General features: G+C 38.1%; 1 protein-coding gene across 9 annotated transcripts in view; it reads left to right on the top strand.

Annotated features, from left to right (window-relative positions):
* The window catches only part of F8 (coagulation factor VIII), a 201,958-nt gene that overhangs the window by 334 nt on the left and 186,542 nt on the right, over positions 1-15,082 (top strand). For 4 of the 9 annotated variants that reach the window (XM_052171824.1, XM_052171823.1, XM_052171816.1 and 1 more), the window contains exon 1: positions 2,406-2,891. In XM_052171824.1, coding sequence (XP_052027784.1) covers positions 2,746-2,891 — 146 coding nt within the window. In that variant the 5' untranslated portion in view covers positions 2,406-2,745. Of the gene's footprint in view, positions 1-40; positions 139-1,610; positions 1,740-2,404; positions 2,892-15,082 lie in introns of those variants that run through there. The other 5 variants (XM_052171817.1, XM_052171822.1, XM_052171819.1 and 2 more) reach the window with 4 other exon arrangements.

Below are 15,082 nucleotides of genomic sequence, written 5' to 3'. Positions count from 1 at the left end.
AGTCCCTTGGCAGCAGGAGACAGCGGGCTTGGTTCCATGAGACATCTTTCCTGTACCGGAGCAGCTGTTTCAACAACCTCAGCTGCAGCCCCACACAGAGGAAGGCTTGCTACGTGTGCAGAAAGCCTCTTCGCCTTGGTGGAGTTTATTTCACCTTTATTTATTTATTTTACATTTTGCGTATTTATGTAAACAATGAACTTAGTTCTGGCGTTCTTTCCAATGCTGTTTTCAGGAAAACACGTCTTAAAGCATGCCTACCACTAAATGATGTACACTTGTATTATGACTGCTTCTTGTCTTGTCCCTCTTTAATTTATTTTAACTTTGTGTATATGGGTATTTGCATGTATGTCTGTACAGCACTTGTACGCAGTACCAGAGGCCAAAACAGGGCTTCATATCCCTTGGGACTGGAGAGGGGCGTGATACAAATATCTCAATTAGAGTTGAGCACTTTATTGCCTCTTATTCTCAGTACATTTACTAGTTGTGAGTCTATTGGAAAAAGAAGATTCTTAGATGAGGGTTGAAAGATCTTCTATTTTATTGGTATAATAGTAAGAAATTGCGGGGGGGGGGCAGTTTATGTTTGTATCCAGTTAGGAAAACAGTAATATTAGGTTCTTCCCTGTGACTTAAGCAGCCATGGGTTTTTGACTCAGTAACAGGTATCAGTTCTATCCTGTGGAGTGAGCCTTTACAAACATAAAGTGATTAGTTACTCCCATAATATTTATGCCACTATTGTAGCAGTGAGACTGTTTTGCCATGCCATCTATTATAGTAGTTCACAGGGTTCTTAGATGCTTTGTAAGGCTGTTAGTAACTTGTCACCCCAAATAGTACACATGTAACTAACCTTCTAGCACTGTGAAATCTTGTCAGTGCCAGCTTGATTTCTCCATGTTTTATGACTCAAGTATGTTGTATTATCAGCAATAGGGTCTTAACCATGAAGTTCTGTAGAATTGCCAAAAAAATTGTCAATACCCTATAATGTTTGGGGGTTTATGGAGCCAACAAACTCCAAAAGAGGCGACCGATTCCTAGCACTGGGCTTTATATTTGTTAACCTGCAGTGTTTAGTAGGGATATTGTTACCCTGTTGTAGGGGTAACGTTTAAATTCATATATCCATATATATATATATATATATATATATATATATATATATATATATATATTAGAAAACTTCTACAGTAGTAGGCTTTCATATGGCTTTTTTCAAATACCTTTAGTGTTAATAATCACTCCCCATACTAACTTCTCTCCCCTGCCCTTCCAACCTTACCCCACTTAACCCTTCAACTTCTGCTCCCTTTTCATATCAACTGCAATCTATCCATCCCACTTCCCTTGAAATATGCCTCCCCTTGCTGGCCTCTTCCTAGTTTCCTGATCTCTATGGGTACTCCAAAACAAATATCTAGAGATACAGAGTTAGCATTCACACATGAGAGAGAGCCTGAGGTATTTGTTTTTCTGGGTCTAAAGAATAATTATTTCCAACTCTATCCATTTACCTGCAAATATAATTTCATTTTATTCTACAGCTGAGTAATATTCTGTTGTGTGAATGTACCATATTTTCACTATCCATTCTTCAGTTGGTAGATGTCCGTGCTCATTCCTGTCCATTATGAATTGAATGGCAATGATATACAAGTAACCCTATAGTGGAATGTGGAATCCTTTTAAGATGTATATGCCCAAGAGTGATATAGCTGGGTCACATGGTAAGTTTGTTTCCAGCTTTTTGATGAGGGAGGGTGTCTTAGTTAAGGTTTTTCTTGCTGTAATAAAACACCATGACCAAAAGCAATGGGGTTTATTTCATATAACAATGGTGTTATACTTCCATATAACAACGAATCATGATGGAAGTCAGGACAGAAACTCAAGCAGGGCAGAAACTTGGGTGCAAGAATTAAAGCAGAGATCATGGAGGAGCACTGCTTACTGACTTGATCGTTATGTCTTGATCAGCCTGTTTTCTTAAACAGTTCAAGACCACCTGTCCAAAGGTAGCTCTGCCTATGACTACCTGGGGGCTCCCATATTAATTGTTAATAAAAAAATGCCCAGCAGACTTGCCACAGGCCATATGATAGAGACATTTTTTTTCCAACTGAGGTTTATCTTCATAAATATCTCTCGTTTGTGTTAAGAAAGCAACAGCAACAGCAAGTAAAATATAGGGTACAGGTATCCTATCTGGGTCTCTAGGCCATGTGGGCAGCTGGAGAGTTCCTGTGGAGAAAGCAGACTGGGATCTGGTGAATCCCACAGGAGAAGCTTTTACATTTCATGCAGATTCCAGAATCTTCACTATCTGGAGTTTCTTTGCTACAAGTACCAAGGAACAGACTTAGAATAGGCTAGGGATTTGAATACAATTGAAAGCTCCTCCTCAGTATTCTGTTCCTTTTCTTAAGGATTCAAACTTGGTAGGATGCACCCAGCAGGGAATGGGTTAAGACTCAGCTCAGCCACTCTTCCTATTCCAGTTTTCCTGTATGTGCTTCCTACTGCCCAAAAGGAAGCAATCCTTTCAGCTCTGTTTAGTGCTAATGCTACTGTCACTCTCAGTAGATAAACTTCCAGAAAAATCTTCTGCAAAATATTTGGGACTTTCACTAAATCATAAAAGTTATTTTTTTTTTGTTCTTAACAGCTAAAGTTATTTTAGAGAAGAGTTAAATTTTCATTTCTTTAGTTGAACATTTTCTAGTAATAAAAGTCATGCAAATAACACTCTTTGCTTGCTTCTTTCTGAGCCTTTTCAATTTCTGCTCTAGTGCCACCAGAAGATACTACCTTGGTGCAGTGGAATTGTCTTGGAACTATATTCAGAGTGATCTGCTCAATGTGCTGCATACAAACTCAAGGTAAAACTCTTCTGTCAAGTGCAACATTATGAAGATATGACTTTGACTGTGTTTATTTGTATGACCCAGAACTTGTACATATATTAAAAAGGATGAATTAAGGTTGTTTCTACTGACTGGGAGAGAATTCTACTAGGTGTTACTTAGTGTAAAAGCATATAAATTATGTATAGTTTCCCATTTTTATAAAATTAATAATTACTAAGCAAAACTCTCTCTCTTTTCTCTCTCTCTCTCTCTCTCTCTCTCTCTCTCTCTCTCTCTCTCTCTCTCTGTGTGTGTGTGTGTGTGAAAGGGTGGTGGGGAAAGGACATTCTAAGCAATTAGACTGCTTAGACTAAGGAGTAATCTTTAAGTTTTAAGACTCAGTCAGTAATCTTTAACTTTTACAATGTTTTTATTACACACATTATTTATACACAAAAGTATAAAATTAACACATTCATCTCATTACCATTTGTCGTGGGGAGGGTCTTTATCCTATATTGTTATGTACTGTTTATTCACTCACTAATTCACTTGTTTTGTGGTACTTGGGGTAGACTTCAGGGTCTCCTATTTTATTTATGAGTGCTTTATCATTGAGAGACAGTCCTAGACACATTACTGTTATTTTAGTGAATAGATTCTCTAGTGGTATCTTGCTGAAACAAAGGAAATAGTTCTGTTTTAGTTTTTTGATTTGTTTTTATGTCTCTGGCTGACCTGGGGCTCACTATGAAGACCAGAATGGCCTAGAACTAAAAAAGATCCACTTGCCTCTCCTTCCTAAATTTGGGATTAAAGATATGAGCCACCACAATCAGCTGTTTTAGTTTAAATTTTTAGAAAATTTGAGATTCTTCATAACATTTTGATCTTCAGAACATGGGATTATACTTACATCTGCATTTGCATCAGGAATAACTCTTACATTATTGCTTAATTTTTTGCCAGTCCTATAAGCATATAATATTGTATCTTTAATTGTAGTATTTTATTTATAATGAGACACATCTTCTTTGTGGGCTATCAGAGTTGATTTTTCAGATTTTACTTTGTATATGTTTCACCCATATTTCTTTGGGATCTTCCATTTTTTTTAACTGAAAACACTTTTATTACATGTATTCATTATCCTTTTTTTATATTATAATTTCTCCTATGATTATCTATCTTTTGCCTTACTTTATAACTTACTTATGAAAACACTTAATTTTTATAGTCAAATATAAATTTTTCACATTTTGGCAGTGTTGGTTAAAAATGCCTTTCACACCTCAAGGTATTATGTGTGTCCTCGATATTGTTGTAAGAATTTTGCATTTTTTGACTCTAACTTATCTTGACATTTATTTTGCATGGTATGAGAGAGTGATCTATTTAGCTTCATTTCCATCTGTGTAAGTAGCCTATCATAATGGCATCACCACTTTCAGCTCTCTAGCTTTATTTTTATCGTCATTATTGAGTTTTGGTATTAAAAGTTTGGTTTAATTTATCATATAAACTGGTGAGTATTCCATCCTTTTCTATAGAATTATATGTTATTTAAAAATTAGGCAAGACTCACTTATGATTCCATTTGTCCCCAGTGAGATTTAGGATAGTGTTAATAACATTTGCAGTGGAAAGCTCTTTTAGTTTTAACAATTGCTTTGCTACAGTGTTTTACTTTTACGTTAGTTTTTTACATTGTCTGTAGTTACATGCCCTTAAATTCCTGTGTCTTTGCTAGATATTTGTGAATAAGCTTGCCAAAAATTTCCATGTTTTGTTGGTAGTAGTTATTTGAAAGAATTAATTTGGAGGTTTTATTTTGTTTTAGACAGGATCGCATGTAGCCCATATTGGCTTCTAACTTATTATGTAGATGATAAAGATGACTTTGAACTTCTGATCCTCATGTCTTTACCTCCTGAGTTCTGAAATAACAGGTGTGCACCACAACATTTAACATATCTGAGTTGTTTTTAAGTGTTTCGCTATTTTTATGTTTAATCATATTATCTCTTGTTAGTTTCTTTTGATCTTGCTATGTTTTCCAAAACCTGAAAAGTAATGAACCTTGAAAAGTAATGTGTTCTTTCCTTTTTTCATCTTTGCCTATTTTTTTTAATTCGAGGATTTTATACATGAGTAAATTGTATTTACATCATTTTTACCCCCTTATTAGCCCTTCCAACTTTCTCATGTCCCCCTAAATATTCCCTCTCAAATTTATGTGTTCATGGGTATAGAATGCCTGTTCTGCCCAGAAGATACTATCACAAACCAGTCATTCTGGTACTCAGGCTCTTATAATCTTTCTGCCTACTTTTCCATTATGTTTCCTAAGTCCGAGATATAGACTTTATTGCAGATGTCCCATTTGGGACTGTGTTCCCATGGTCACTTATTTTCTACATTTTGACTAGTTGTGGCTCTCTCTAATAGACTCTGGTCTATTGCACAAAGAAACTTGAGATATCAGAGCGGTATTTACCTATGGTATAAGGATGGGTATTTAGAAGGCAGATGGAAACTATATTACTTTAGTGATAGGGTAGTAGTAGATCCTTCTGTAGGGCCTATTATCTCCTCAGTCATAGGTTCTTGGCAAAGCAATGAGTTCCCTCCAACTGAACAGGATTTAGATCCAATTAGACAGCTATTGGTTACTTCTAAGACACAAGTGCTACTATTACACTATTGAGGCATCTTGCTGGTCTCATCATTGTTGTGGCTCTTGGGCTTTACATCTGGGTAGAACTGATAATTTTCCCCTCTTGATAGCTTGCATAGCACCTTTTGACACTATGAATGCTAACCCACAGGGAGGGGATTTCCAGGTTAGTACTAGCTGAATTCCTCCCAACTTCTATGGCCAAAACATGTGATGTCTTCAACAATAGGATGTTATCTTCATGATTTGGCATGTAACCAAGAACAGTGACAATAGCCTATATTGTTTTGGGGAGTCTCTTGGAGTACTCCCAACTAAAAACTGGAAATCCTCCCCTTCAGTTTTCCTTTCCCACTGTGTTCTGCTATCCCAATTTCTAGAGCTCCTTTCCATTCCCCAGTGGTCTCTGTTTATTTCTGGCTTCCTCGCTTATTCCAAGTAACAGAATAAAACCTAAAGATTCAGAGCTAAGATCCACAAATAAGAGAGAATATGTGGCATTTCTCTTTCTGTGTTCCAGCTTCATCCATTTACTTGTAACTTTAATGGTTTTGGTTTGGTTTGGTTTGGTTTTTGGTTTTTCGAGATAGCCCTGGCTGTCCTGGAACTCACTCTGTAGACTAGGCTGGCCTGGAACTCAGAAATCTGCCTGCCTCTGCCTCCCAAGTGCTGGGATTAAAGGCGTGTGCCACCACTGCCTGGCTTGTTTTGTTTTTCTTTACAGTTAAATAGAATTCGATTGTGTAGAATGAAAGATTCTGGCCATCCCTAGCATGGCAAATGAGACTCTGGCAGGCCTTGCTCTTTTCTCCTATTCCCTCTGCCTTGCTAAAAACCATTAGGTTACATTCCTAAACTAGTCATCTAGGTCTATTTCTTTAATTGGCCACTTCCTCCTCCTGAGGCTGAATACCAAGGTCCAGCCTTCAAAGTATTGACGTCCAGCGATCAAAAGCCCCCTTTGGCTCACCGAATTAACGTACCCAATTAAAATTAAACACCCCATCTTAACACATGGTTTCCCATTTTACCTTTATAAACTGCCATTTGCCTATGTGCCACATGTGTCTCCTCTCTATTTAGAGGCAGTCCTTTGTCCATCCCTCATTTCAGGACAAATACCTCTTAACTCTCCCCCAATGTTTCCTGCCCCTTCGACCTTCTCCTCTGTCTCCTATTTTTGTCTTTCATTCCCTGCCCTCTGGGGAAAATAAAGATCCTTTGTGCTGAGAACTTGGTCGGGGGGGGGGGGGGGGGCGTCCTGAGCTGTTATAGGTCCTTGCATATATACACTACATTTTTATTATCCATTCATCAGGTGATGGATATATAGGCTAATTCTATTTCTTTGGTATTGTGAATAAAGCAGTAATGGACACAGATATGCAAAACCTCCATAGTAGAATATGGAGTCTTTTAGGCATATATCTAGTCATGGCATATCTGGCTCATGTAGTAGTTCTTTTTGTAGCTTGGCTCATGTAGTAGTTCTTTTTGTAGCTTTCTGAAAACCTCTACACTGATTTCCAAAGTGGCTTCACCAGTTTACATTCCATGAATAAGGATTCCTCTTTTCCCACATCTTCACCAGAACTTGTTGGCTATTTATTTATTTATTTATTTATTTATTTATTTATTTATTTATATGATAGGCATTCTAATTAGGATGAGAAAGAACCTCAAAATTATTTTAATTTGCATTTCTCTAGTTGATAATAATGTTACACACTTTAAAAAATGTTTATTAGCTTTTGTATTTCTTCTAATGAGAACTCTGTTCACTTCCATAGACTTTTTTTAAAAAATTGGGTTGTTCATTTTTTAAAACAATATTATTTACTTATTTTATATATGTGAGTACACTGTAGCTGTCTTCAGACACACTAGAAAAGGGTATTGGATCCCATTACAGGTGGTTGTGAACCACCTTGAGGTTTCTGGGAATTGAACTCAGCACCCCTGGAAAATTGGTCAATGCTCTTATTTGCTGAGCCATCTCTCCAGCCCTGTTCATATTCTTTCTTTTTCAAAAAAAATTAATATCTTCTTTGAAACTTTCTTTGATTCTAATATGGTTACAACATTTCTTCCTTCCCTTTCCTCCATCTGAATTCTCCAATACATTTCACTTTCAAATTTATAGCCTATTTTTATTAATTTTCATTGCTTGGATATCTATATCTATATATACACACATATATATTATAGGTTATATTTAGGTTATATTAGGTTATATTTAGGAGTATATATACTCAGTCTGTATATTACTTGTATGTATGTTTTCAGAGCTGACCATTGGATAGCCAGTTAGTGTGTTCTTTCCTAGGAAAGACTATTTCTACCTCTCTCAGCATTCCTTAGTTACTTGTAGTTATTAGTGTAGTGGTGAGACCTCCTGAGCTTTTACCCGTCCACTTTGGCATGTATATTGGTATCACTCTTGTTCAGCTTACATTTGAGAGGTTATGTTGCTGATATTACGGGAGACACAGTCTCACAGCAAAGTCCATGATCCTCTGGTTCTTACAATCTTTCTACTACTAGGCTAGTTGCCCTGGGTTCTATAAGAAAGCAGGCTGAGCAAGCCATAAAAAGCAAGTTAGTAAGCAGCACTCCTTTATGGCTTCTGCATCAGCTCCTGCTCCAAGTTCCTGCTCTATTTGAGCTCCTGTCCTAACTTCATTCAATAATGAATAATGTTGTGGAAATGTAAGCCAAATAAATTTCTTCCTCCCCATGTTATTTTTGGTCATGGTGTTTCATCATATTAATAGTAACCCTAACTAAGGTTACTTGTATGTATGTTACATATATATATACTTGTATGTATGTAAGGTTACTTGTATGTATGTATGTATGGTACCTATCTAAGATATTGGTACCAGGATTGTGGGGTATTGCTGTGACAGACCTGAATGTTGTTCTGGGTAGGATCATGGAAGAACTTTGGAACTTTGGGCTAGAAAAGTCACTGAGTGTTCAGACCTTGGTAAGCTGTTCTCTGGGAGTGTGAAAGTTAAGTATGTTAAGAGAAACACAGACCTTGTTTATAAAGGTCCAGAGGAAAGTTTAAGAGTCATTTACAGACTCTATCAAGCTGTTACATATTTTGATTTAAGAATCTGGTTCTGGTCAGCTGGGGCAGAAGAGACCAGAACCATTAAAGTGAAACCTTTGTGTTACTGAAAAATTGGTGCTGCTTAGCTGGAGATGAGAAATTGGTAGTGATTAGGAAGAGACCAGCATCATTAAGGTGAAAGCATGTGGGAAGTATTTCCCCAGAGTCAGCACATAGAAGCTGTGCTCCACAGGCAGTCAAGGTTGTATCTCACACAGGCAGCTGAACTTGGTAGTATAAGTTTCCCAGGTAGTACTGGTTTTTTGTTTTGTTTTGTTTTGTTTTGTTTTTGGTAGTACTGATTTTAAAGACATAAAAGGTTCATGGATGCAACATCAGAAGCAGTTGGAAGCACAAGATTAAAGGGATCATGCAGAGAAGTTGAGGCTTGGCACCCTGAAGAAAGCCTAAAAGAAGGCTATTGATAAAAGTGCATGTATATTTGTGTACTATGTGTGCTGCTGGTACACACACACACACACACACACACACACACACACCACATTTCTGCAGGTTCGTGTGGCATATACTCACACAGATAGAAACACATAATAAAGATTTTTTTAAAAGGTAAAGAGATAAAGAAAACACCAAATATCAACTTTGGACTTCCATATTCACACACAGAGGGGTGGGGCAGGATGAGAGGGAAAGAGAAGTATAAACATATACTACATACTCTAAAAGTGAGTTTCATATAGCAAATAATTCATTAGCTTTTTATTATGCAGGAAGTCACACGTATTTACCAGAAAAAAAATAGAATTTTTGTTTCAATGATACAATTTTATAATCTAGGTTATTTTGACAACAGGATAAGCTGACTCTAAACACATTCTGACAGACTCTGCCAAAGTTTGGAATAAATTTACATTATCTGTTCCTGCAGCTGCTCAGCCTCTTCTAAGCAAGTAAATATAATGGTTTTTTTCAGCTGGTTTTAGATAAAAAACTGAACGAACAATTCATGTCATGGATAATTATTGCCAAGTACATTTGGCAGAATCATATATCAAATTCCAAGGGAAATAGAAAAGTTAGGAGGAAACAAAATTTATGAACCTTGAAACACTGCCACTTACTGTTACTGAAGCTGAGGCAAGCAAATAAATCATGTTTCTGTTACAGTAGGAAACACCCTGAGCATGTCTCAGGCTGGGGAGCTGTACATTGTTTGGTACAGACTCATCCTAGAACTCAATAACACATTCTGATAATACTGAATACATATCTAGTATGTCACTTTAAACAGAATTCTGAATTGAACCACAGCTTGCTTGGTCCTGGACCTTTCATTTTTCTAGCTCCTTCAGGGAAGGAAAAAGTGTTTCTTCTGTGTACTTTTGATTTTTGTTTTGTGTGCTCATCTAAGAGCTTTTCCTAGAAAACTTTCTCTGTATATTTCCTTATCTTTTTTTCCCTTGTATTTTTTTATTCGATATAATATTTTATTTACATTTCAAATGATTTCCCATTTTCTAGCCCCCCACTCCCCGAAAGTCCCATAAGCCCCTTTCTCTTCCCCTGTCCTCCCACCCACCCCTTCCCACTTCCCCGTTCTGGTTTTGATGAATACTGCTGAATCACTGAGTCTTTCCAGAACAAGGGGCCACTCCTCCTTTCTTCTTGTACCTCATTTGATGTGTGGGTTATGTTTTGGGTATTCCAGTTTTCTAGGTTAATATCCACTTATTAGTGAGTGCATACCATGATTCACCTTTTGAGTCTGGGTTACCTCACTTAGTATGATGTTCTCTAGCTCCATTCATTTGCCTAAGAATTTCATGAATTCATTGTTTCTAAGGGCTGAATAGTACTCCATTGTGTAGATATACCACATTTTTTGCATCCACTCTTCTGTTGAGGGATACCTGGGTTCTTTCCAGCATCTGGCAATTATAAATAGGGCTGCTATGAACATAGTAGAGCATGTATCCTTATTACATAGTGGGGAATCCTCTGGGTATATGCCCAGGAGTGGTATAGCAGGATCTTCTGGAAGTGAGGTGCCCAGTTTTCGGAGGAACCGCCAGACTGATTTCCAGAGTGGTTGTACCAATTTGCAACCCCACCAGCAGTGGAGGAGTGTTCCTCTTTCTCCACACCCTCTCCAACACCTGCTGTCTCCTGAATTTTTAATCTTAGCCATTCTGACTGATGTAAGGTGAAATCTCAGGGTTGTTTTGATTTGCATTTCCCTAATGACTAATGAAGTTGAGCATTTTTTAAGATGCTTCTCCGCCATCCGAAGTTCTTCAGGTGAGAATTCTTTGTTTAACTCTGTACCCCATTTTTTAATAGGGTTGTTTGGTTTTCTGGAGTCTAACTTCTTGAGTTCTTTATATATATTGGATATTAGCCCTCTATCTGATGTAGGATTGGTGAAGATCTTTTCCCAATTTGTTGGTTGTTGATTTGTCTTCTTGATGGTGTCCTTTGCCTTACAGAAACTTTGTAATTTTATGAGGTCCCATTTGTCAATTCTTGATCTTAGAGCATATGCTATTGGTGTTCTGTTCATAAACTTTCTCCCTGTACCGATGTCCTCAAGGGTCTTCCCCAGTTTCTTTTCTATTAGCTTCAGAGTGTCTGGCTTTATGTGGAGGTCCTTGATCCATTTGGATTTGAGCTTAGTACAAGGAGACAAGGATGGATCAATTTGCATTCTTCTGCATGCTGACCTCCAGTTGAACCAGCACCATTTGTTGAAAAGGCTATCTTTTTTCCATTGGATGTTTTCAGCCTCTTTGTCGAGGATCAAGTGGCCATAGGTGTGTGGGTTCATTTCTGGATCTTCAATCCTGTTCCATTGATCCTCCTGCCTGTCACTGTACAAATACCTAAACATAGTAAAAGCAATATACAGCAAACCGGTAGCCAGCATCAAACTAAATGGAGAGAAACTTGAAGCAATCCCACTGAAATCAGGGACCAGACAAGGCTGCCCCCTTTCTCCTTATCTTTTCAATATTGTACTTGAGGTACTAGCTCGGGCAATTCGACAACATAAGGAGGTCAAAGGGATACAAATTGGAAAGGAAGAAGTCAAACTATCATTATTTGCAGACGACATGATAGTCTACCTAAGTGACCCAAAAAACTCCACTAGAGAGCTCCTACAGCTGATAAATAACTTCAGCAAAGTGGCAGGTTATAAAATCAACTCAAGCAAATCAGTGGCCTTCCTATACTCAAAGGATAAGCAGGCTGAGAAAGAAAGGATAAGCAGGCTGAGAAAGAAATTAGGGAAATGACCCCCTTCACAATAGCCACAAACAGTATAAAGTATCTTGGGGTGACTCTTACCAAACATGTGAAAGATCTGTATGACAAGAACTTCAAGACTCTGAAGAAGGAAATGGAAGAAGACCTCAAAAAATGGGAAAACCTCCCATGCTCATGGATCGGTAGAATCAATATAGTTAAAATGGCCATTTTGCCAAAAGCAATATACAGATTCAATGCAATACCCATCAAAATCCCAACTCAATTCTTCACAGAGTTAGAAAGAGCAATTATCAAATTCATCTGGAACAACAAAAAACCCAGGATAGCTAAAACTATTCTCAACAACAAAAGAAAGTCTGGGAGAATCAGTATCCCTGACCTCAAGCAATACTACAGAGCAATAGTGTTAAAAACTCCTTGTATTTTTTTAAGACGGGGTCTTATTGTGTTGTCCTTACTAGCCCAGAATAATGAAAATCAGGCTGGTCATAAACTCCCAGTGATCTTTCTGCTTTTGTACTGAGATTACAATCATGGACCACTACATACACAGCTCTCTTGTGTATACATCTTTTGTCTTAAGAGTCAGCAATGTTTAAAATAAAATCACTGTGGTAGTTATCTATCTCTGGATATGGATGTGAGTCTTTTTCACAAACACCAAATATTTGAAGAAAATGGATTGAACATACTCAGTAGAACTAAGCAAATGAAATAGAAAAAAGATAAAGGTAGCAAAATAGAGATGGGTTGATGAGTATGGAAGGGCATGCAAAGGAATAAAGAGAATGAACTAGAGGGAAGAATAAACTCAATGATACAGGCATATAATAATGCAGAAATACACATAGCCAAGACCAATGCTGTGGAATTGTTGAGATGAATAATATTAGAGTATGCTTAGGTATACCCTTCTTTGTTGCTCAAGATAATTGCAGAGGGTAAGTCGTGAAGGCATTCTTCCTCTGGCCTGCTGGTTCTTCCTTTCACAGGTATTAGCTATAAATTCTCAAGCAGCTGGCTTAGCTTCTATTTCATTAGGATACTTGAAGTTTTGCTATAGGGAACTTTGAACCCACCTGGCTTACTGTATCAGAGAGGAGAATTACAAATTCTATAGGTGGATCACTGGGTGTCTGATGAATCAAGGGAAATGTACCCCCTCCCCGTTTACCATTCTGTCATCACAGAGACCTGCTTCCTTGCTAGATCTTCACCTTTGTCTTTTGACACATTCTGCATGGGAAGAGTGAAACAGAACTAGTAGATACCTTGGCCATTAGCTTAACAATGCATTTCTTTGTATGAACAATGTTTCCTTGGTGTGACATAACATTATTCTAGACTCTACTTCTCTGTAAGGCTTCAGATAGTCATGTGAGTGGAGGCACTACACATATGAAAGGCTAACAAATACCTAGATCATTTGTGTCTGCCTATCAGGATGAAGTATGGTCATTTCTAGCATGGAATGGATTCAAAGTAGTTACTGTGATATGGAGAAGCAGGTTGGTCTCCATGGTAGTCAGACATATTAGGAACTCAGTATGGGTCTCTGTTGCTGACATATTAGGAACAGGTGGCAACAGTAAATAGATTAGCATATGTAAAGATTAGTTAGCATAAATTGTGTGTTATTTTGTCTATGTTGTTTTGTGCTTCTTCAACAATGGAAATTTTCTGTTAATACTAACATGTGGTATGAAGATCTTTCTACTTTTGGGACCCTCACTGGTATGTTTCTATCCCAGAAATCTTTGTCACTGATCTTTTAATCCTTCCTACCAGGCTACTGGCAAGAAAACAAAGGCATGTCTTGCTGAACATAATCTTATATAGCAGCCATAGTCTGTATGTAACCCTGAGCAATTTCTCGTCAATATATTTAACAATAGCATTGGTTAAAGTTTGGCCCACTGGAGGCATTTTTTCATCTACCACTATATACCAATGCCACCAACAAATGGGTTATGGTATACCAATAGTCAATTTTTATCTTATACCAGTGTATGATGTTGACCCATCTGTAAGCCCAGGAGAGTGCCTCTACCCAGAAACTGGTCATCATCTGGTATATAAATGTGATGAGGCAGAAGTGGATGAGAGGGTCCCTGGCCACTGTAACATTTTTTTTTTTTTTTTTTTTAGCCCTCTGACCCATGCAGTTCTACAATGAGTTTTTTTTCTTCAAAGAAACTCTGTTTACTGGAAAAGCTTCTCTTATCAACCCTGGGCCTTTGGCTCACAGCCAGTATAGAATGTCTTTTGTCAAGACCTTCTGTTTGCAGAGCCAGCCAACTGGCTCTCAGGTATCCTGGAAACTCTGGAGTGAAGTGAAATTTGTGGATAAGCGGAAGAATGGGCCAGTAGAATATGGTAAAAGTGAGGTCAGCTTCATCTTGCCCTGACTGGTCAGTGTTCTTGACAGAGGCCTCTAAAAATCAAAGTATCAGTTCAGACATTTGACTGCTAGATCCTACAGAGGGCTGCTAAGGTCTTCCTTTGTGACTGGATTTGTGACTGTGGATTATTCTTCTAGCAGGGTTTTTCTTTGTGTGAATGGAACCAAAGCTGGTCACTACTTGTAAGATCGCTTCTAGATGTTTTGTTTTAAGATGGGGATTTTTTGTGTAGCCCTGGCTATCCTGGAACTTATAGAACAGGCTGGCCTCAGACTTAGAAATCTGCCTGCCTCTGCCTTCCAAGTGCTGGGATTAAAGGCCTATGCCAGCCGGGCGGTAGTGGTGCATGCCTTTAATCCCAGCACTTGGGAGGCAGAGGCAAGAGGATTTCTGAGTTCGAGGCCAGCCTGGTCTACAAAGTGAGTTCCAGGACAGCCAGGGCTGTACAGAGAAACCCTGTCTCACCCCCCCCTCCCCCAAAAAAAAGGCGTGTGCTACTATCACCACCCAGTTAGATATTTCTTAGGAAATCTGCCTCTTTCTTTCATTCAGCTACTCCTTCCCACCTTTACTTCTACATTTACTTTCCTCTGGCAGCCTCCTGTCCATTGTGCCATGCTTTCTCCTTTCTACTTCTCATTCCTTTTTTTTTTAAAGGTTCATTTATTATTATATGTAAGTACACTGTAGCTGTCTTCAGACACACCAGAAGAGGGCACCAGTTCTCATTACAGATGGTTGTAAACCACCATGTGGTTGCTCGGAATTGAACTCGGGACCTTCAGAAGCTCTTAACCGC

This window comes from Apodemus sylvaticus, chromosome X (assembly GCF_947179515.1).
Source record: "Apodemus sylvaticus chromosome X, mApoSyl1.1, whole genome shotgun sequence".
NCBI classification, from domain to species: Eukaryota; Metazoa; Chordata; class Mammalia; order Rodentia; family Muridae; genus Apodemus; species Apodemus sylvaticus.
Note: the sequence above shows the minus strand (reverse complement) of the source record. Positions and strands in the feature narration are given on the sequence as shown.